The following is a 23,333-nucleotide window of genomic DNA, read 5'->3' on the forward strand; positions in this document are numbered from 1 at the left end:
CTCACTGTAAAAATATCTCTGCTTTTCAGATCTAATTTCACGTCTCCCCGGTAAACAGAATGTACGTGTAAGACCTGGAAGCAGGTGGTGACATAATGAATAACTGTGTGCCGTTAGTGTAGAGATAGATGTGTGTGGCCCGCAGCCAGGTTTGGAACCCACCCTGGTGATGACAGACGTCCTAACAGACTGTGTAAAAATGCCATCCTTAGGGTCACTGTGGCCGATGAATAATGGAGCAGATAATGTGATGTGATAAGGTCACTCTCTCTGGCAGACCGAGTGCACTCTCTTTCTCTGTGTCTCTACAGGAGGTTATTTACAGTGGACGCACAAGTGGGCAGGCTAAATCCACATATTATAACAATGCAGGGAGTAAGGGCCAGCAGGGAGACTACATGATACCGTCATTAAACATTCAACAGCAATGTTCACAATCTCACATTCAAGGCTGCCATTTTGACCTCGCTTCTCAAGGACGGAATCACAATGTGTTGGTGTCATTAAATATTCACCTGAGAGTGATGATGAGAGCAGGAAAAATCTGCAGGAAAACAAGCAGCTCTGCCTGTCTATGTGTTTGTGTTTCCCGGTCAATAAAAATGATTACAGCGTGAGCTCCGTTTCATTAAACCGGCTCTGATCTTCGGATCCATATAATGAAAATGCAAACAAAGACTATTTTTATTGGACTCACATTCTTTTTTTCAAAACAAACGCTCTCCAGCTAGTCGCTTAACCACGCAGCTGATCACACACTGGGTTTATTTGCCATCGTGCCACATGTAATATTTAAATGGAAATACAAAAAAATTCAATTCAATAAATGCACTTTTTCTATCTGAAAACACAGGATTTTGGCATAGCTGAGGAGTTCGCAACAAAAGCCCTGGAACTCAAACCGAGATCTTACGAGGCCTATTATGCCAGAGCGCGGGCCAAGAGGAGTAGCAGGTACAACAACATTAAACCAAGTTAAATCTGAAAGCATTTTGCTCAGTGAAAAGTAGTTCTTGCAAGAATCAGCAATGCGCTGCGATGCCATGTCTCTGTGGCAGCATGTATCAAGTATTTTTAAAGTTCCTTTGTTCGATTTCTCGGCCCTCCCCAGGCAGTTTGCTGCAGCACTGGCAGACCTCCACGAAGCAGCACGACTCTGCCCGTCCAACCGGGAGATCCGGCGCCTGCTGGCACGAGTCGAGGAGGAATGCAAACACCATCAGAGGACATCCAGCAACAACACGGCACAGGGCTACAGCAGGGACCCTCACACCCACCACCATCAAGCCACAGAGGAAGAGGCGGACGTCTTTTCACAGGGAAGTCTCGAGAGGCAAATCCCAGCGGAGCAGGGCGACGCAGACAAGGACGAGGAGAAGGAGGAGGGTGAGGAGGTGAGCCTGCAGTGTGGGAAAAGCCCAGACTTTTGGCCGCTGAATCCGTACGCTCCTAACAGGACTCTCCCTGGAGGTGTGGCCTTTGGTTTAGGAGATCAGTCACCATGTTTCCCTCAAGAGGAATATGTACAGAACCAGCTGTTTGTGGACCTGCCCGAGCCTGTTCCAGCTATCCACAAGCAGACCCAGAACCAGGGCACCAGGACTCATCACCACTGCCACTCCCTCCAATCAGGGAGAGTCGGGGGCAGACCTCTCTCCTTGTGCGGCCCCTCCAGTCCTCTGCCAGGTAGACACATCTCCACCTCCCTGAGGCCTGCAGCTGTAATGGGTATTGACATCGGCCCGGGATCAGCCAACGAACACTCGGGCCACAGCCCCACTGAGCACTATCACCCCATGTCCCCCAACAGCTCCTCCCCACCTGGACCCCTTCAGATGTACCAGCCACGCTCCTCGAGTTTCTCCAGGGGCTCTGACAGACTCTCCACCCACTCGGTGGCTCTGGACGGCCTGGCTCTGGCTCTGGGGTCCGGCATGGAGGTCAGGAGGGAGGGTGGCGGAGGAGGAACGGCAGGCTCAAGGGGCTCCAGCTCCAGTCAGGCCTCCAGTGGGAACCTGTCAGACGGAGGCAGGCAGCAGCCACCAGATACCCCGTGCCCCATCAAGAGCAGCGGTAGCTTCAAGACAAAACCTGAGCTAAAGCCTCGGCCCTTCATGGGGGTCATGGACAAAGCAGTGCGAGTCCAGGGCCAGCAGAGCACTGGCCTGAGCCGACAGAGTGGAGGAGGAGTGGGGGAGAGTTTCAGTATGTCTGTAATGGAGTTCCAAGGGCTGAACAATGAGTTCAAACGCGCTTCATTCCAGGAGCAGCTCTCTGTGAGTCAGGCCAACAGCCAGCAGCAGGGCCGTGAGTTTGGAGACCGGCTCCACCAGCGAGAGGCCAGAGGCACTACATCCTCCCAGCTACGCTTCCCTGATGGGAGGCACAGGCAAGCGAGCCTAACGAGAGACAACCCGGCTCTGCACATGGCTCCCATTAAACCCAAACGCTCATTTATAGAGTCCAACGTCTGAAGATAGTTTATCAAAGCACAGATACAGGCTGTTTTCAACAAGCTATGTCGCACATAAGGTAGCAAGGGAGTGAGAGCAGCTCCCTTCCCTGAGCCTGTTTTGTAGATTTATGCTGCTGCACTGCATTTACAATCTAGAACCAGTGTTCAACTCAGGCTACTATGCTTTTTGCTTACATGTATACAGCTACACTAGTGTATTCAAGAAAACCAGTCATACCTTAAGTAGGGATTTAAAAAAAATAAGTAGTATATGGTCTCAACTTTTAATTTATTATATCAAATATAGAAGTCAGAGAAAGCTTTGTGCACGAATATACAAAACCTCACGCTATTAGTTGCAGGATATGACCATTTCTATTGTCAAGTGTCTTTTAAAAACATTTATATTTGTATGGTGTACACTATATTTGCAGATTATATATTTCCCTGTAAGTGGTTATCTGTCAGCATTACAGGCTTCAAAAGAAATTACTTTGTGTACTTGAGATTCTTTTTCTTGGTACATTTGATAAAAAAGAAAAAAAAAGAGGCACTGTACATGACATTGTTGGAAACTTCTTGTCATAATCTAACATTGAATCAATTGCTTCAATATTCACAGTATATGTTATTTATTTTTGCATAGCAGAGAACATGTTCTTATGAAGTGTTTATTGATTTATTTGGACACAGAGAGAGTATTTACAAAGTGTAGGATATGAAAAACAAAAAGAAAAAAGAAAAAAAAAAACTTAAGAGACTTACTACATTGCTGTATGTCCATAGTTGTCATATACCCTTTTCAGATTCATACTATGGTATACAGAATGTTACCACAATACTACTGTGGTATAATAAAATATTAATGGAGGACTACATTTCTACATCTACTTCTTTCACAGTATAATCCATAAAATGTTGCTTAAGCTTTGGAGTGTGTATGGATGGATAAAAGGTCTCGTCCTTTCACGACACAACACGGTATTTAAGCAAGCCATTAAAATAAAGTACTTGTATAAAACTGTGGACATTGCAGTTTCGCAAATTACAGAAATCTCTTCGTTAGTGTCATGTACTTCAATAAAAGCTGGATGTTAGCTCATGTGGGGAAGTACATGTTAAACTACTATAGCCAAGCACTATTCCCATAGGGTTTGTAATGCGCAAGGTCCTGCAGTTTCTAAATAAAACACACATATGTAATGCTTACATACAGATGGTGCAAATAGCGTATTTAAATTAAGCTCCATTAAGCAATATTTCCACGGTGAGCATTGGCACTGTATATGTGAAGGGCTTGTTAGTGCTGCTCATCCAACCGCAAATCAATAACCCAGTCTGTTGCTTTATGCAGCTTTCAAACTCTTACAGCTCGCAGTTTATCGGTTTAGTCAGTAAAAAACATTTTGAAGTACTACAGCTGGTAGAGAAAGCCTCTCAATCAACTTTTTATGATGAACCATATTGTTTAATTTCTAGTTTTCTGTTTGATCATTGTTGGTAAAAATTAAAAAAATAAATAAAATAAAATTATATATATACATAGGTAATGAAATAACCACCTGTTACCAATACAAAGCAATGGCAAGGTGATCGTTAGAAATGAGGCTACAGTGTTACAGACATTTTGTACTGTATGAATGATCTCTGTCTTGCTTAAATGAGCCGTGTATAAAGTCAACGAGTGATTGTTGAGGAAAGTCGAGGGTTTAGGACCAAGATATTTTCTTTCCTGTGAAGGCAGCAGACCAAACCAGGGTGGCGGTCAGATGGTCAAAAAAAAGTTACATCCTATGTGTTTTCTTAAAAACTTCACGAGGTCAAGGAAAGATGTTGAGAAAACTTCAAAAGGACTGAGGTGAAGGCAGCCACGGTGCTAAGAGAATCCAACGGCATTATCTCCTTTCAGTCCTGTGATTTCATTCAGTTAAAAGCCTGCGCAAGCACAACTACTACTAAACCACAGCCCAGGACTAAAGTGAATCACAAACTTGTATTCTTGAAGTGGCCAAAACTGGGACGCCCATATTGCTCTTTTCTCACTCTGCTGTGTGTGTGAGCAGATAACTGATAACCAGTACGTTGGCCAGAAGAATATGTTGAAGATTATGTAAGATTATGCAAGTTTGTCTTTCTGCTCCTTGGAGTTCAAAAATTGCTTAATGCGGCTTTATAAATGAGTGATACAAAAAAAAAATTAATTAAAAAACCCACCATCAGAAAAAATCAGATACACAGCAGGGGTCTTTCAGACGCTAGTGGCTCGTCTTCCAGCGGCCGATGGCCATCTTCAGAGTGTGGTTAGGGGTGAGCAGAGTCGTCAGCAAGGGGAGGTTGGTCATGGGGCTGGAGCGGTTCTTGGTGTTGATCCAGCTCTCGATGGCCTCTCTTTCATATGAGTAGCCATCTGTTAGGAAATGTGCACGGTGTTAATGAGAGAAACAAATACAAGCACTGAAGAAATAGCAGCCAAATCTAACTTGTGTTTATTTATCGCAACGTATAAATCGTATTAAGTTTGGATCTGAGCTTACCAGCCGCAATAACTGGCTCCCTCATCAGCTCTCTGGTGATTGGACACAGGAACTCATCAGGAATGCCTGAACACACTGAATCATTCTTCAGTTCTTCCACCTTCCTCAGGAGTTTACTGCGGAGGCCTACTGACTCTACACACACACACAAAAGCGAGAGAATGAGTAAATGTGTCAGAGGATAACACAGAACATTCAATACTTCATATGCTTTTATTTAAATAACTGAATCCAAAAGGGGGTCAAGTGGAATGAGCCGAGCTTGTGACAGCTGAACATGTGTAGTAATATCAATATCAAGGTTCTGAGCATTTGTCATTCCTGCGTTTAGCACTTTTCACTCTTGGATGGCAAATGTGAGCGTGGGTGAGAGTGAACGTGGCGGGAGCAGACCATGTATGCCGACTGTCTGTTCAGCTCAAACCTGAAGGCTGGTACACGAGCGCGTTTTGCTTTGAATACCGAAGAACGCTGGTTTGAAAACTGGAAAAACTAAAGTTTAAAAATAAAAGGGTTCTCATAAAACCGGGACTGAACTACAGTTGAACACAAAAACGCTTTGCAGCCTCCCTGTAAAACTTGCTGGTACATTCTGTTTATTATGCTGCCGCCTTAGAAGGAAAGCACACTTATTGATTTCACTCCTACCTTAGAAAAATATGCCTGTTTTTCTGTCTGTCATAGCAGTAGATAAAACATGTTGCTACAGAGTACCGTTCTCTAAGTTAGTTCTGCTAAAAAGGTGGGAATCGTGCTGGGTTGCTAAAAACGGAACAATGTGAGCACAAGCTGTCACAGCACAGGGCCTGTGTAAACTGAGCAGTGATTGACAGCGACTGTGGGATGGAAATGACGGCACGGCAATACAACAAACATTTGCTGACAACTACGTGACGAATACTCGCCTAGTTGGTAGACTGACATCAACAACATAACACTCCTACTTTAGCCGAGTGGTTTCACTTTATGCAGGAAAAAGCTCAAAACATGCCCAAAGTCTGACAAACCAAAAAAAAAGGAGAAAAAAAAATTCAGACAGACTTGGAAATAACCAAGAAGGCTTAATAATATTAGGTGTAAATCCACTTTCTACCTTATGGGAAATTTAGTTTTGAGGATTGGGTTATGTAACTGATGAAGTGCTCCAGATTAAAGTCAGAACTGCTGAAGCCCCAAAGCTGAGTGCTTTTACTGTGCAGCCTAATATTATGTAATCTTGCCGAGTAAAACCCCCCATCAACATTCATTCCTTCACCCTTACTTTAATTGAATGTGCCGCCTTTTATCCATGTAAATAGGTACAGAAATCCTAATCCACACACGTCCACGTTCATTCTCACAAGAGACCAGGCGTGTAATACCCATAAGACTGGCTTTATATTCTCACATTTAGGGAAGCGTCAGGACTACTAGAGGAGGAGAAGGAGTGAAGAAGTGGCATCGCACTCGCTCAGCAGCATGTGCCGTTTGTCTTCCTCACCTATGTGCAGCTCTGACGCCAGCGTTTCCTTGGTGAGACTGAGCAGCTCTGTCCCATCTATGTTGTTGGCCTTGAATTTGCCCACCAATCCCTCGAGGCCTTCCTCCAGCAGCCACTCTGACACGTCGTCCTCCGACCAATCACCGACCAGCAGCTTCGATCGGCCTGCCGAGGCTCTCCCTGAGAGGGTGAGTCAAAGCAAGACAGTGAGTCCTTGACGGCTGCGGCACCTTTTGAAAAATGGCCAGATATTCCCTGTGCAAGACGATCCTGGAATCCTGCTGACTAGTTATTGATTAGGAGTCTGCGGATAGCGCGGCTCGCATAATGATATAAATAAGAACGTCTGGAGGTTTCATCGACGTTTTCATTCGCACAACATGCTTTCCAGACAGAAATGCAAGATTTTGGCACCTGCTGGTAAAACACATTCCTGCTTATGACAGATTTACTTCAGCTTTTTGTGCACATTCTGTAAGAGAAATCATTTACTGATTTTTACTGGTACTTTTATAGATACTCCAGTGTAATGCACTAAGCAGAAAGCCATATTTTCTTTCTTCCCCCACCTTCACTTGTGGTCTGAGCAGATTCCGCTGAAACACACACACACACACACACACGCACGCACACACACACACACACACACACACACACAAAAAGAAAAGAAAAAGTGAGTGTAAACATGAGAAATGCGATGCAATCTTTAAGCAAACTTGAGGCTGAAGAGTAATTAAAGAAAAGAGAGCCCTCTTGTGCACAACACCTGTGTCCTTCACCACAAGATGAAGCTAGTTCAACACATGACACCTCAACACAAGAGCCATATTCAAAAGAATGTATACACAAAGCAGCATCTTAAAGATTTGCTCAAGATCTTATGATTTTCAGAGCTGGCGAACAGAACGAAGATACAATCAATAAAACCTGTTCTGTGACTGCTGAGTTCTATTTGCTGTTAGTGACTATAAGCAACAAAAAGTGTCAAAAGAAAACAAGATTTAAGATTAAAAAGGAACTAACCAGGAAACGACTTCCCGCCTTTCCATTGGACACAAGGTGCATCGAAGGAGGCAGACACGAAAATAGATCACAGCAATTACATTTAATTAATCATCACAATGTAGCTGTTACTCATTTGGAGTGACACGTGCTGGTGCCCACCGCTCCTGCTGCATCCGTCCTCCAGCCACCAGATGTTTACGGTCTTATCCATGGATCCTGTAGCAATTAGTGGTGACGTTGGAGAGAAGGCACATGCTGTCACGTACCTGCAGGAGACAAACAATCGCCTGAATGATAGCTTCTCTTAACAATGAGGTGTCCTTTTCTATGTAGAATACTGCTGAAAAAGGACTGAAAAAGACATTTTTCCAAGTAGAAAATTCAATCAGGCTTAATATATAGGAAGGGAAAGAAATGTAAAAACCAGAACATAACAACAAATCTGTGAAAGTATCTTGTAAGAAGTAACTTTACATGATAATAGTGATTCTTTGGGCGATTGTGAAGCAGAAGCTGAAGCGAAAAGCCTCAGGGTTTTTTTTGTCATTTTAGGGAGCTGTAAACGCCCTGCATCAAAATCTGAGGTTCTGCAGTTCAGCTCCTACAGGGTTAAAAGGTGGGCACCACGGCTCGATACCAGATCTAAATATGTAGCAGTGATGGAAATGTCTCCATCAGAGGGCCAATTCAGCAACGGCTTACCACGTCAAAGGCTGCACTGAGATCTAAATAAGGATTACGATCAAATTTTCAGTTGATTCAAGAAAGTCAAGGCAACGTTAATGAGGACAATCTCTCTGAAACCTAAGCTGGATTGCTGAGAAATGTTGATCCACAAAAGCCACTTGGTTTCACACAATGCCTCTAACAACGAAAACAATTGAAAGAAAGGCATGCGCTAATCCAACATTAAGACATTCACAGTGTTATATTAACAGTTTGTCTAAAGTCAAATGAGTTTCCTGGAGGCATTTTGTCAAGTGTTTAAAAGAAGAAGACGGAAAAAAAAAAGATTTACTTTTTCACCATTTACCCACTTTTCCTCAACTCGCCTCGTTTGCTTCCACTTCAGTTTCTGATTTTCCAAAGTGACTTTGATTTGCCCACTGAAAGAAGATTGCTGCCTTTCAAACACAGGTGGCTGGATGGACGTATAAATAGCTCTCAAGTGTGATCATTCATCTGTGGCTTTTATGCATGTTTGTATGCGTAGGGGTGAGAGATGTAGTGAGAGTGGTCCCACCTTTTTTCTAAAAATGCAAAACGCATGTTTTGGTGACCACAATCAAACAGAATCAATCATTTACATTTACTCCATATGTCTTACATAACTGGCAGTATCAAAGACTAATAAAACTAACTAATGTGTCTGTTTGAAGTCTCATTGTATCGTGTCCAGTTAGTAAAATACCAGACATGCAAAATAAACCATCATCACCTGAGTTATTCCCAGAAATATGTTTCTTTCAAGAGACGTGCATGTTTGTAAACAGAAGAGTTACAACCAGACACAAGCGAAGCTGTGTAAAACACTGATTTTAGGGAATTCTGCAAAAAGCATTGAAGTATAAACAAGAGTGGGTAATATGAAGTATAATAAAATAATACTGCCAGAATGATAAGTGCATTTTTACATTACCAACGTGTCATAAGTGTTTTCAATGCGTCATTAAGACAACTTTACCTGTTACTCATCCCATTGATTTGTTTTTACTTTTTACCAGAAAAAACGTTTTCTGATAAAAGATATGTTCTTAAATAATCTGGAGGATCCTACATTGTGACACACTTTAGGAAAATGTGGCCTCTTCTTTTAAATCACTGTGTATCCATTTAAGCATATGGCCAAAATACAAATATCAAAAAAGGGCAATAAATAATGTCATATAGCATGAAATTAAATTACAAATAACTCCACACAAAATATTCTGTCTGGCAAGTTGAGACAGAAACTAATGCAGCTGCTTAAACGTCGTGCTTATAATTGGTGAGATCATGCAGCAAACAGACGTTTCTTACATGAACACAAATGAATATTTACCTCTTGTGCTGGCTCAGTGTGTAAAGCAAAACAGCATTTTTCTGCAGACAAAGTGGAGAAAAAAAACCAAATGTGAGCTCTTTGTACTGAATGGAGCAGCATATAACAAGTGTTTAGTAAACTAAGAATAAGGACAGGTACTTACAGCGTCATAGATTGTAACAGTTTTGTCCACAGAGCTAAAGGAAATAAAAATATAAGATTATGCATAGACTTTGTAAGCAATGATTTAGTGACCCAACTATATGATACAGTACAGCGTGTTCGATCTACTTTCACTCACTGAGGAATAAACAATCCCTGCCGCCCTCCAGTGGCGCCACTTAAGTACTGCACTGTGATATTTGTGCAGAGGGTGGCCTACTTAAACATCCAGGCAAACAAATAATCTATATTTTATGTCAATCTCTTGATACTCGATAGATCAAGACATGGAGAGTGATCTATTTAAGATCAAGAGCATGATGTGAAATGTAGATTTTGCGTACGAGCAGCAACTGTGAATTTTCTGGAGGGAATCAGGATGGTTCAAAATCTCTTAAATATGTCAGTTAAAGGAACATACAAGCGGATTTGCATGTTTGAGCCACCAACAGAATAAAAATTTTGTATGTGTGGCTCAAAGGGTTCCAGAAACTTTTAGATTTTCAGGGAATGGTGCATTTATTCAGCTGCAATAGTCACAATTTCACTCCCCAGAAACTATGCAATAACATACAAAAGGCAAAAAAGAATAAATTGCCGACGGGATTGATGATCTATTTCAAGCAAATTCCAAGTCTGTGCAAGTTGATTTTTATAAAATGGCATAGACAGGAGACAATGGCTACCTGTGAAGCAAAAAATCAATCTAAAAGCCTAAGGTATGCTTTGGAAATGTCAGGTGGAAGCTAAAATATGCAAAATCACTAGCATGCTTTCTTTGTTTCTTTAAAGACTGTTTTTTTTTTTTGGCATTTTCATCTTTATTAAACAGTGACAGTGGACAGAGACAGGAGATGTGGGGAGAGAGAGCAGGGGAATGACATGCAGAAGTGGTCGGAGCTAGACGGGAATTGAACCGAGGACTTATTTGGTTGAGTGTGTGAAAATGTGATATGAACCGTAACCACTCAGCATTATGCTTTTTCTTAAACTTTAAATCCTACCCAGCCACAAGCAGTTGTCCATCTGAGGAGTACGCACAGGAGAGAACTGGAGCCGAGTGGTAAACGAATGTGTGCAGGAGCTGCATCTTGTAGGCTACAAGAGAGAGTAACAAGTGCAGTTACACATACAGACGAGTGAAATATTATTGTCAAACTGGCCACCAAAACATACAGTAGGCCGGACTGTTTCAGGATTAAGATTGCACTGTATTGTGAGGGAGTCAAACAGATTAAAAGCCACAAAAAGTGGGCGAAGACTTCTTAAATTGGTCAGTTAACACAAACAAATGAAGTAAAGCTGAGTGCGGTAAAGTGAGAATGTTTAATCGCTACATTAGTGCACAAATACAAGCACTAATTGTTACTATGGATTTGTTTTAAATAAAATGTGTGTTTATTTGACATCACCAGTGACTCGTCTTGATGCATTGGTGCCGATTTATTACAAATGAAGCATTGTGACTCTGAGGAAACTGCACACATCAATATTCAGCCTCAGATTTGCATGTAACCAAAAGTGTGCGCAGATCTGTGCTTCTCCCACAAAGCAAATAAAACTCTGCCTCACACAGTGGCACTTTGACTGTCGTTAACTATGTTTGAAGTCTGCAAGACAGGAACAGTGGACAGTTTACAGTTTTAGCTAATATCGATATGAGGTTGAGAGAGGATCATATATCGGATAGATAGAGAGCTCTAAGGACATGCGAAGTGTACCTCCTGAACTGAACTTGTTGATGGCCCATATCTTCAGGTGACTGTCTTGTCCACAGGATGCCAGATGAAACTGCACAACTTCACCACCTAAAACATAATAAATACACCCAGTCAGTCTTCACAAAAACCTGTCAGCCTTGATGAAAGGCAACCAGCAGATAGACTTTATGGGCTAAACTCCACACAGAGCAGCTGTGTTTCAACTATCACTTATTAAACAACACCACTGCAGAACTGGTGGACTCAAATATTACAGTACTGTCACCTAATGTGCTACTGCTTAGCCTTCTATAAGGAATGACAGGCATATTTGATTTGATTTTAAGTGGTAGAGCAGCAGGCTGAGTGTTATCATGATACACAATGCAGCCACAAAATTAAAACTACCAGTCTAATAGATGGGCAGAGGACTTAGGAACTCTGGGAACGTCTTGTTGAGTCTGGCAGTGGATCTTTGAGTTGCAGTTTGGGGCCTCAACAGATCAGATCAGTACATCCTACGGCTGCTCAGTTGGACTGAGATCTGGGGAGTTAGAAGGCCAGGTCAACGCCTCGGGCTCTTTGCCATTTGGTTTGGTAGGTTGTGAGTGTCAAAGTAACATCCACATGAATGCCAGGACACGAGGTTTCGAAGGTTTTCATCTACAAATGCATGAACAACAACTTGAAAATCATAATAAAGTTTTATATTTAATATTCAGAATTTATTTAAGGAGTCAAAAATGTAATATATTATTGACTTGCTGCATATGAAGTAAAATGTTTCAATAATTTTTTGATTTCATTTTAGATCATTTTGGCGTACAGGGCAAAGAAGTGTAAAAAACACATCTCAGATAATTAGAATATTAGCAAATTACAATTAAAACAGCGCACTACATATATTTTTTAAATTATAGCTTAATATTTGCATTTTATTCAGACTACTTTAATTTCCATTATATGTTTGGCTATGACATAATGACACCATGTCTTATATTTACTGTAACTTTCATATATGATAATAAATTTATTGTGACGTCGTAAAATTACAAGACGGATTTTAATAAAGTTTTGTAAAAATGAGAAAAATATATTTTAACATTATACAAAATATTGACAAATATAGAACTTGGATTTTATTCTTATTTTTTATCCTTATTCCTTTTCAGCTGTGAGCCACAGAACTGTTGATAAATGCACAGTAATGGAATCTCACCACTGAGGATGGAGGGAGCAAAGGTGCAGCAGGAGACCCCCAGGTCGTGGGCGTTCTTCTCTGCGTGGAGCTGGTTCATGTTCAGGTCCCACAGACGCAGGTCTCCATAGGTGGATCCGGTCATGAACATCTGACTGCAGGGGCTGAAGGAGCAGGCGACCATCGTGGTGTCATCCACTGCCCCCGTCCTTCACAAACACAACCGAGAGCAGCTGTGTGAACAGCTTGGTTTTCAATTCATCAGCTTTATTGTCATTGTTCAAGTACAATAACACGTGAAACTGGATGCTGGCAGGACAGTGCAAATATTATTTCATGCAACTGCAAACAGTGGTGCGAAGAGAAGAAGGTTGGATTGACATTTCAGGTTTTTGCTACTGTACTGCACAACAATATTATTAGAAACTGGGTGACAGGTAATGTAAATCCCAGTTTCTCAATTAATCAATGAATTAGTCTATAGAATGTCAAACAGAATGAAAAAAAGTACTTCAAAGTTTCTTCAAATCAAAGGAAATATCTTCAAATGCTTTTTCTGCTTGATAAAAAGTTTGACTAGTCAGCTTTACAGTAATGTAATCCATAACTTTACCTGCGCAGCTGTTTGGAGGGAAAATCCCAGAGAGCCAAAGTGCCATCAGATGCACCAGAAACCAGGTGAATAGAGTCAGGAGAGAGCGCACAGATCCTGACGGGGCTGCGACCAGGATGCTCCAGGACGGCCTCGATCTCTCCTGTGACCATAGACCAGACCACCATGGTGGCATCTGTTGAGCATGAGACAAGAAACTGACCGCAGGTGCTGAAGCAGCAGCAGTGGACGCTGTAGCCGTGGCCTGACAGCGGTGAGAAAGGCAGCTCTGAGAAGTCATTGGTGTTGTATATCCTGAGAGTTTTATCGCCAGAACATGTGGCTAACAGTTTTCCTGAGAAGGCACACCAGTTGACATCATCTTGATGGTGTTGCAAGGTGCAGACTAGAGATGCCATGTGGAGAGTCAGTCCTAAATGATACATAGAGGGAAAATTAAAATCACTATACAATATATACATAAGAAGCATGTTGACTGAAACTAAATATAGCAATCATCTCTTAACACCCTTCAGTATTTTCTTACTTACACAGCATTTAGGGAAAAACTGAAGAGAATATTAGAAAGTCCTGAACTGAAAGAGTGGTAACATAGTGTTTCTACTCTAACTGTATTTCTGATCTCTGAACGAGGGCTGTTCATGAGTTGTTTGAGACAAAACCAGTCCCGAAAATGTTCTGAAATGCAAATTTTAAGTCACGATTTCAGTCCAGCTAGTTTTAAGGCCTAGTTTGTTTGGTCTTTTTGCCAGGATCTTGAAAAGCAACAACAATGAATTGTCTTCCACTAAAACCTTTGCACAGAAAAACAGGCAAATTATTAGACCTAATGATCAGTTCCTGACAATCTACATCTACGAGGCAGGGAATTTAACGTTGGCAACTAACAGCACACATCAGAGGCAAGTGGGTAAGAGAGATCGGGCCACTGAAATGTTCCTCCTCTGTTGACATTTTTAGAAAAAAATTCTAAAGTCACTTGCTTTTGATTGCTCTTAGTGGTCATACAATTTTAATATTTTACATTTTTTTCATTTTACAAAATGATCTTACAAGTTGTTAGGCTGTTTGTCTTGCACTTTAGTGTTTTATATTTATTGATTTTATACATTTTATACTTTTTTTCTGTCTTGCTTTTTGCACATATTCATATCAAGTCAGATTGTTGTGAATAAACTTTATCTTAATTTGATTTAGAGCCAGAACTTATTAGATATACTTTCCATTTTCTAGGTCACACACATAATTTTAGTTTTATTATGTAAGACAAATGCCAGACATTTGCTCTGTCAATCAAATACTTTGTGGGGTTTAGAATCAAACAGAGATTTTTCACAGATTTCTGACACTACACTTATTTATTTATTTTTGGTCTAAAACTGTATATTTTGCACAGTAAAGCCAACTTTTTAAAATGATTTTTTCTTTTTCTTTTTTGCTTTTAAAGCGACATTTAATTTAAAGCCACATTTAAAAGCAACGGACTTGTCTCCTTGAATAATTGGGAAACGGCCTTGTCTCGACTGTCTCAAACATAAATTCTATAATAAAGGCTTTATTATATGTCTGTGTATGTCTCAATACTCAAAAAGGCAAGTCTGTACTTGCGTGCTATTCCTTCTGCGCATACGCACAACGACATGCCTACTGCGCACCTTGTTCTGCACATCTTTCCTTTGCTTTTAAATGTTACTTTAAATTAAATGTCGCTTTAAAAGCAAAAAAAAAAAAAAGAAAACAGAAAAAATAATTTCAAAAAATAAACTAAAAGAATAATTTAAAAAATGATGAAAAAATAAAATAAAAAGAAATGTAAAAATAATAATAATAAATAATTATTACAATAATTCTTCTTTTAATTTCCTTTTTTAAAATTCTTTTATTAATTTATTTTTCTAATTTGGCACTCTCACTACTCCATGTTCATGGAGTCAAATCTAATGTAACTCAGACCTTAAGATCTTTTTAAAGACATTTTTACAGCTCTGCCTTCATCATGAGTGACAGTTACCTGTAGCTTATATTAGTGGTGTGGTATTAGAGTTTACACTAGGCTTGTTCAGCCTCAAAAAATGTACACAGGTGTCCCTGTTTTTGTTCTTTAAACTGGGCTCACCTCGTTATCAAACCTTCGCTAAAGTGGTCGAAAAAAAGAAAAGAAGGCAACAGTAGAGAGAGATGCAAAGAGATGCAAAGGCTAAAGCTAACGGTGCATCCGAGTCAAGACGTAACTTTATATTTCGTGTTACATATTTCATATTACTCACCAGCGGGAAACAAAATGTAGAAAAACGGTCCAACAAGCAAACTCAGGCGGTAAATAAAGAGAAATATCACTGTAATGTTGTCCACATCCAGCTACAGCAACGGCTAACTTTATCTCCGACAGTCGTGTTGTCCGTCAACGTCAGAGTTGTTTACTTCCTCCTCGGTCAGCTGACCACGACGTAATGCGGAAATAATCACTTATATTAAAAGCACTTGTCTAACTAATGTGGATGAAAGGTGCACTTTTTGTAGGAACAAGCCTGTGGCAATTTTGCATTTGTTTTATGTTTGCCCAATGTCTTCTTGGAGGGACGTGGAAAAATGCATTATTGACAAAACTGAACAATCTGTTAAATTAGGACGCAAAGATATTATCGCAAAACTTGAACACAATGACAAAACATGATCCTTCATAAAACATCATCCTTCATAATTAATCTTACAATCCTAATGGGTAAGGCTCACATCCACAGGAGGAGGTTTTCCAAGTCCCTGCCAAACTTTTATATTTTTGCTGTAGAATTATACTTCCATATTGATACTTAAAAGCTAATGGCAAATAATAAATGTGAACGGACACTTTTATATAAAAAAAAACAACAACAACAAAAAAACCTTGTAACCTCTAAATAATATGAAAACAAACCTTATACCTATGTGCCTTATTTACTTTATTATGTAATTTGATTTGTATATATATATGTATATATATATTTATACTTATTCTAATTGTTATTGACCTAGCATGCTTTGTTGTTCCCTGACTGTCTGTGCTTCTTTGTTACTAAATAAAAATTGCATTAAAAAAAAGTCTAAAGATAGGGCTTGTAATAATAATAATAATAATAATAATAATAATAATAATAATAATAATAATAATAATAATAATAATAATAATAAGCTGGTAAAAATATCCTTGGTTATTCAGTTACAAGAAAGGCGCTAGTTTTACAGAGACATGTCTGTAATTTGACCACAAGCATAAAGTTGTGTGTATTTGTGCATTATGACAATTTAACCCAGATAAAAGCAGCTGTAGACCTATATGAGCTTTAACAACAGGCGCAATCAGTCTTTGACATGGTCATTTTTTGGCCACAGGATTTAAGACTGATTTTCTTAAAATCATCACTGTGCATGTTCAACATTTTGCAGGATCATTCTTATCTCATTAATAAAAACATGTCATACCTCCAGATGTCCTTCCAACCCAACAAACTGTGCTCCAGTACTGCAGTAGTCCCCACTAGGTATTCATTTATTTTGGCCTGTATGTGTAAATCTGTGCAGTTTACATGGACAAAATCACTTTTACGAGGTACTATTTTGAGGTAGTTCATCCTTGCTTCAATATTTCAATTTATTTGTTGCAACCATCTATTCAGCTTTACCCCTCAACACTTTATAGAGACATAGTGTTGTTGTTGTTTTTTTTAAACTTTTTTTTGTACAGCCTTAGTTACTGAATAGTTTTTCAGTTAAGATAAAAACAGACAATTGCTGGGGGGGGAAAATAAATAAATAAATAAATAAATAAATGATATATATATATAGGACTTATCTATATATGTATAGGACTTATATATATATATATATATCAAATAAGATGCATTGCCATCCATTACACTTACCCAAACTATCACAGTAAATAGATCTTTTAAAATTACATATATCTGTATCTGTAGTTAAATTACATATGTAACAAGTGCCAGTTTTGCCACATATCTATAGGACATTTCTTTTACGCTGTTGTCTTTTTTCTGTTGTTTAAAAGTGTCTTTGTCATTTATAACTAAAGTGAAAGTCAAGCTTTTTTCCTTGTTAGCATGTCCATCTAAAATTGTGTTTTTGTTTTGTTTCTTATTTGTGTGGTAGAAGACACGTCGTGACTGAAATAGACAGTCAACACCATGGCTGAGCAGTTCCACCTTGAACCTGCAGTGTACCAATGACACTCTCAAAAAACACTGATGCAGGCTTCTGGGGTTTCATAAGCCCCTCTCAGACTTTCCATTAATCTATCAGCAGCTGAACTTGTTGACTTTATGCGTGTTATGTTTCCATAAAAGTTGCAATAACAATCTTCAGCACCAACACTGATCTAAAAACACAAAAGACCAGATCACCAAACACCCTTCTCATTCACTTTACTTTATAACTTCAAATCTATTAGTCAACAAACTGTAGAATCCAAAAGAATAAAACTTTACCGCCATGAAACAGAGAACAACAGCTCGGATTAATGATACTCACCAATAATTAATGTTTGTTTGTTTTGTTGTTGTTTTCTGAGAAAGTATTATCAGAGGCAGAAGGTGTTTGTATGAGTCTCTTCTGGAGCATCAGACAGCAGCAGGATCCGTAGGAGTGTCTCCAAAGCCAGAGAATTGCGCACATTTACACATGTGGAACAACAGTGCTGGTAATTTCATTAATTGCTTATAAATTATTCCTGACAGGGAGATAGGATCCGTTTGGATCAGAATCTAAAGGGAAGTTTCACTGTGAACTTTTCTTCACCTCAGGCAGGTGAGCTGTTGCATAGATACAGTTAAGTCCTGAGCTCCATCACAGCTGTATGGACGTATTTTTATTTTACTGTTGGTAAAGTAATAGTTAAATTATCATCACATGTGGACAAAAATTCCTGTGATTAGGTAAATCATAAATAAACTAGAATAATACTTATTTAGACTGATAAGCTTGCTCTTAGTTTAGAATTTTGTTTGTTGTTGTCTTATTATCTATTATTGAAATCATTATTCTACTTCAGAATCTGTTTACAGTTCAAACATGTATGGCTAAATTACTCCAATATTACAGTTTGCCATAGCGTTACAGTACTTTTATAGTGTTTGGTTCAGAGCTACAGGTGAGCCAGTGTGCTGGACCTGCAGCAAGTGCAGTGGAGTGGGTAAAACGAGAAGCATGGAATTTTTAGATTTTCACATTTTTAGAGAAAACAACAGCGTAGAGTTACATCTAAGCCACTTTGAGGCTGGCAGGGACCATGTTCATGGAAAAAAAACGAACAAAAAAAAACTCCAAACTTAAATATGTTAATATTATACACAGAAATGGATTTTCAGGCATTTAATTAATGCCCAGAGAGAGCCTTTAAAAATTGAACTACTGCAATCTAAACATGCATTTGCATATAATAACACTTGGATCTGTTGGAGACATTTCTGTGGATTTTTGTGCATTGTTGGGTGCACTGAGGAAGCTATTTGATAGCAAGATAATGGATAAACCTTGTACAAACTTTCAGTGACGAAGCTTGAAGAAGCATGCTCTTATTATGCATATTGATATACGGCTGCTACTTTGAAAGAACAAAGGGGATTAATCCAGCGATTTACCAAGACGCCTTTCGCCGAAAGAGATTCTGAAGGTTAGAATTGAAATAAAACAAGTCACTTACGTTGAAAAACATCCTTTTAATAGGTCCGTGCCACACACTAGTGAAAAATAAAGCTCCTACAAAAGAATGATACTTTTATTCCACAATATCTTAAATAAAGTAACTTCAAGTACTTTTGACTTGGGTACAAAAAAATCTAGCTGCCTCCATCAGGCCACAACACACAGCAAGGTTCAACACAGTGGTTACAAATGGCCTTAGGTCCTCTGTATTGTGGCAGATTACGAGGAAATGCAATATGGAAGCATAACTGATTGCTTGTTGTTCCTTTTTTTTTTTTCTTCTGCTATCGTGAGGAATGATTTCTGTGTCACTGTCCAACTTTGGAGGCCTTGTTGGATTGAAATCATATAAAAAAATAATTGTCATAAGAATGAAAACTAAAAACAATAACATCCCCTACATGCCCCTGTTGGAAGGGTAGGCACTACCAAGATTAAGGATACCACAGTGTTTGCAGAGGATATGTATATACTGTACAAACAATATTTATGATAATGTTTTCATCACGTTCACTAAAATAGAATGCTACAATCATTCTAAGGCATAAACAATATCTTAATATTCTTAAACAATTTTTACACATCGTTCCAAACAAGACATAATATTGACATTAATAAACAGTATATACACATGAATCACCATTGTCTAACTGTTCCTCTGCTGTTCCTGTAAATAAATGCAGTTTTACAGTTTGAACAAATGAATACAGTCCTCTGATGCCTCAAAGCACTGAACAGTGTAAACAGCTTTTTTTTTTTTTTCTTGGCTTTGTTTGATATTTGGGAGAAAAATTATAACACAAAGACACATTCCTTTTTTTAAAATTCAAAGCAGTTCGGATGATTCCTCCTTTTCATAGAAAATGAAGTGGACCTTGATTCATAAATAATTATTACAAAATTAAATACATTCACTATAATACGATTAAATAACAAAAGATTATTTACAAGTAGTGGAAAGTATTCTAGCGCAGACACATCAGTGACATTTTGAGGATTCATTCAGTGCAGTGTTCTGAGACAGGGAATGGTATTGCACTAGGACACCCCATTTCTCTGGGACTCTTTGGGGCTTTTATCCCTGTTGTAAGAAATCCAGCGCACCTCATGTAACAACTTTTTTTAATTTATTTTTTTTTTCCAAGGTGACATCTCTCTTAAGCACACCACGGCTTCCTTACTGAGGAGTTGACTTCTTCTTCCATCCCGCAAAAGCCACATTCTCCATCAGGAAATAAAAATTAAAAGTAAAACCTGGTTCTCCGATATGAAAAGTTGAATGGGTTTATGGGGAGAGTCTGAACAGACTTTTAGTTTGTTTGTTTCAGAAGCTCAGTCCAGCGCTTCTCAAAGAACTTCCTCATGTTATGACCAGCTCGACCAATGTCTGAATTGTCTTCATTGAATTTTTCACAGTTATCAAAGACCAAGTTGACATCAATGATGAAAGTCTCAAGGTTTTGATACCTGAAATAAAAAGAATATATTTAGCTGAGGTGGTACAACTTACATGCAGCTAATACATCTCATTCTATGGTTTAACCTTCTGAACCCCAAAACCCACAAATAGGTTTGAAAAGCATGTTGCTTAAAAATCCTCAAAATGATAGAAAACTGTAAAAACAGAAAGAATTATAGCATTGTCAACTTTCCAATGGTCTACGCATTCATGACAAGCCCTTCTGTTGGGAAACTCAAACAACTCTAAGCTTAAAATCATGGTATTTTGTAAAAATTACTTTATTCTATATGTCATATTTGCAGATTTACCAAAAATAAATCATATGCTGAAACCAGATTCTGCCAAAAAAAAAAAAAAATAAATAAAAAAAGGGTAAAATTCTGAATTTTTTGGCACAACCTTGAAGTCGGCTGTGACAAAATCATGCGACAAACATTCAGAGACTACTCGGCTGAACTAGGCTGAACTGCAGGCTGTATTTACACATAGGAGGAAAGTAAGGAAACAAATTAAAAATGTAAGCGGCAAAATATCTATAGTATGGTTGATGATTTACCATTTCTTTCAGTATTGGTAACACCTGCAGGCACTTGGAAAATGTTGCATTTGTTTATATCACATTATAATTTTTTGGGTCAAATAAATAATCAATGAAATTCTTTTTTTTTTCTTTCTTATTTATGATTTATCACATTATAACTTTGTTGTTCTGCACACAGATTTTTGAGTTCTCTCTACTTCTATTCATGGTTGTGCTGTTTCCATGGAGGTGCAGAACTTTATATTGAAGTAAAAAATGAACCCACAGTGAGTAAAAAAAAAGTAACAACAGCAAAAAAAAACAAAAAAAAAACACCCAGAAAGTGCTTGGGGTTCAGAGGGTTGACTAAAACTTGTTTCCTGAAAAAGACTACTCTGACTTTAAATTCTGTGCAAAGGCCCTTAAGGCTTTTAGCAGAAAAAGAACAAACAGAAGCGATGGGAACTCACTGGCTGCTCACAAGCTTCTCACGTATGGTGGAGAAGTCCATCGGTTTCTTGATGACCTTCCTGTAGCCAGGGACCGATTTGAGGTTGACAGGTGTGAGAAAAGGCCATGCATCCTGATGCCGTTCCAGCTCAGCAAGGAGTACCCTGTTGGACACACAAACACAGACAAAGAAACACACACATAGTTAGACAGACCAAGAATTTCAGCTGTAAAAGAAAAAGCCTTGGCTGTAATACAGAGTTGTCTTTCACCAGGAAGTTTATCATTTCTTCTTCCTTTTAAGTAGCTATAATCAATACTTCTACACTGAAAACGGAACAAATATATGTAAGGGAAGAGTTACTCATAGTAGGAAAGCCAGAGAGAATTATAACCCGATTAGGCAGTTCTCCTCGGCTCTACAGAGGTTAAATAGATTCTTTCAGCTTATTGTTTTGTGCTGCAACTTGACTGTTTTGGGCTGCAGGAGGCAGCAAAACAAACTTCTGAAACTCCACTATGCACTACCTGCTCCAAACCACAAGACAACAGACAAAAAACAAACCACAAACTAGCTGGTAAACACAGTGGAGCATTTCCCGCATGAGCTGATTAGATTATAGATCAAAAACACAGCTACAAGGAAGTGAGATAATGCTGCTCCATGTCAACTGGTTGTGTAAATAGAAACTGACATACCAACTGAAAAGGGGAAAATAACTGCAGTTTTTACAGTTTGTTTCTGCTGCCTCCAAGTGGTCAAAATTAGTTAATAGTGATTTGCATTTACATTTGCATTTAATGTAAGGTTCTAGTGTTTTAATGACCTAATACCAACTGATACTATCCAACAATAAAGCATACATGTAACTAACTTTGTGCTAAATTTAATACCATTAATGCAAGAGTTATAAATCTCAATGCTGGTAGCAGAGATAAAAATTGATTTATTACAAAATTATGAAATGTCATTAGGTTTAACCACAGTAGAAGCTGAAAATACATCAGTTCACAGTGACTTCTTGATAAATCCTGATTGCAGAGGGCGGTTACAGTGCAACTATTCAAAAGAAGGTGATGTATAACAGAAGAATTCAAGAGGAAGACAAGTATGAGCAAGCCGGAGGCACATACCTGCATAATCCCAGGTCCCTGTTGTTGTCTCGAGCCGTCTTGGCTCGCTTCACACACACAGGGCTCTCCTGATTGGCTGCTGTCAGAGCAGGTGAATTCTCTTCTGTTTTCCTCTTCCTGCTGGTGTCTTTTGCTCCTTTCTTGGGCGTGCTGCTGGCGCTGGCCGAGTCGTCCTCTGACACTTCCCCGTTACCTGCCTGCTTCCCATTCTTCTTGGCCTCTCCGCCTTTCTTACTACTTCCTCCGCTAGATGCTACTGGTTTGGCTGGAGGCTTTTTGCTTTTGGGGGAAGGACCACTTGCCTGCAGAAGTAAACAATAAAAATGTCCTAAGGTTAGATGCAATTTAAACTGATAATACAGTATTCACCACTTTATCATATTATTTGGCCTTTTCTAAAATATTACATCAATTTGTTATAGTTTAGTCCACCAATAATATTCAGTTCCTTTGCTGACCACATCTAAATAAAGACATTCTGTAAAGCTTGCAATAATATTGGTTGTTAGCCAGCATCTCAGAGCTTGGATGCTGGACATGAGTTATGAGGTTTATTGTAACTTAATGGGATAAATTTCAAATCCATGTTGCAGACAATAAAACTTAAGAGGAAGTGTAATAAAACTTTAAGGGAAATGTAAAATCCATGCAGTTGATGAGAATTATTTGAGAAAGATGCACAGTATGTACTGCACACTGTCTTGTTTGTGCTCTCCTTATTTCCTCTCAGATTTGCACCGTTCGCTTGAAAAGAGCATATAAATTGTTGGGTGTTGAGTGAATGCTGGTACAAACACTTTCTACTGGCAACTTTAACACAAAAATATCTTTAGTGGCTTTAAATAAACTACTGTAGTTGTGAGGATGCTGTGAATCAAATGGAAAACCTATACAATTTATGCA

General features: G+C 38.9%; 3 protein-coding genes across 19 annotated transcripts in view; 1 reads left to right on the top strand and 2 right to left on the bottom strand.

Moving 5' to 3' along the window:
• Positions 1-3,328, top strand: part of LOC103359460 (protein TANC1-like) — a 38,230-nt gene extending 34,902 nt beyond the window's left edge. The window contains exons 27-28 of the mRNA XM_008284802.1: positions 854-954; positions 1,112-3,328. Of these exons, the coding sequence (XP_008283024.1) occupies positions 854-954; positions 1,112-2,474 (1,464 nt within the window). The 3' untranslated portion in view covers positions 2,475-3,328. The remainder of the gene's footprint in view (positions 1-853; positions 955-1,111) is intronic.
• wdsub1 (WD repeat, sterile alpha motif and U-box domain containing 1) lies at positions 3,111-15,585 on the bottom strand. 3 transcript variants are annotated; one of them, XM_008284799.1, is made up of 13 exons: positions 15,438-15,585; positions 13,171-13,582; positions 12,579-12,766; positions 11,381-11,467; positions 10,664-10,757; positions 9,661-9,694; positions 9,516-9,556; positions 7,634-7,740; positions 7,493-7,510; positions 7,039-7,065; positions 6,470-6,649; positions 4,990-5,124; positions 3,111-4,862 (listed from the first exon to the last, which is right to left on the bottom strand). In XM_008284799.1, the coding sequence occupies exons 2-13, from the start codon at positions 13,566-13,568 to the stop codon at positions 4,711-4,713; spliced, it is 1,461 nt and encodes a 486-aa protein (XP_008283021.1). In that variant the 5' UTR covers positions 13,569-13,582; positions 15,438-15,585; the 3' UTR covers positions 3,111-4,710. The 3 variants fall into 3 exon arrangements, with proteins under 3 accessions (XP_008283021.1, XP_008283023.1, XP_008283022.1); XM_008284801.1 differs by lacking the exons at positions 7,039-7,065; positions 7,493-7,510; XM_008284800.1 differs by lacking the exons at positions 7,039-7,065; positions 7,493-7,510 and having other exon boundaries at positions 7,604-7,740.
• Positions 15,586-18,858: 3,273 nt separating this feature from the next.
• Positions 18,859-23,333, bottom strand: part of baz2ba (bromodomain adjacent to zinc finger domain, 2Ba) — a 67,056-nt gene continuing 62,581 nt past the window's right edge. For 14 of the 15 annotated variants that reach the window (XM_008284815.1, XM_008284817.1, XM_008284813.1 and 11 more), the window contains 3 exons: positions 22,431-22,732; positions 21,317-21,460; positions 18,859-20,331 (listed from right to left, as the gene is read on the bottom strand). In XM_008284815.1, coding sequence (XP_008283037.1) covers positions 20,175-20,331; positions 21,317-21,460; positions 22,431-22,732 — 603 coding nt within the window. In that variant the 3' untranslated portion in view covers positions 18,859-20,174. The remainder of the gene's footprint in view (positions 20,332-21,316; positions 21,461-22,430; positions 22,733-23,333) is intronic. The other variant, XM_008284818.1, reaches the window with a different exon arrangement.

Source organism: Stegastes partitus, unplaced genomic scaffold (assembly GCF_000690725.1).
Source record: "Stegastes partitus isolate 25-593 unplaced genomic scaffold, Stegastes_partitus-1.0.2 Scaffold374, whole genome shotgun sequence".
Classification (NCBI taxonomy): Eukaryota; Metazoa; Chordata; class Actinopteri; family Pomacentridae; genus Stegastes; species Stegastes partitus.

Excerpts from the sequence above, each read along its gene's own strand:
- wdsub1 (XM_008284799.1), bottom strand. The coding sequence starts at position 13,568 with ATGGCATCTCTAGTCTGCACCTTGCAACACCATCAAGATGATGTCAAC. Across the intron at positions 12,767-13,170 it reads CCCTCCAAACAGCTGCGCAG|GACGGGGGCAGTGGATGACA; the intron begins GTAAAGTTATGG and ends GTGTTTGTGAAG. Across the intron at positions 5,125-6,469 it reads GGCGTCAGAGCTGCACATAG|AGTCAGTAGGCCTCCGCAGT; the intron begins GTGAGGAAGACA and ends GTGTGTGTGTAG.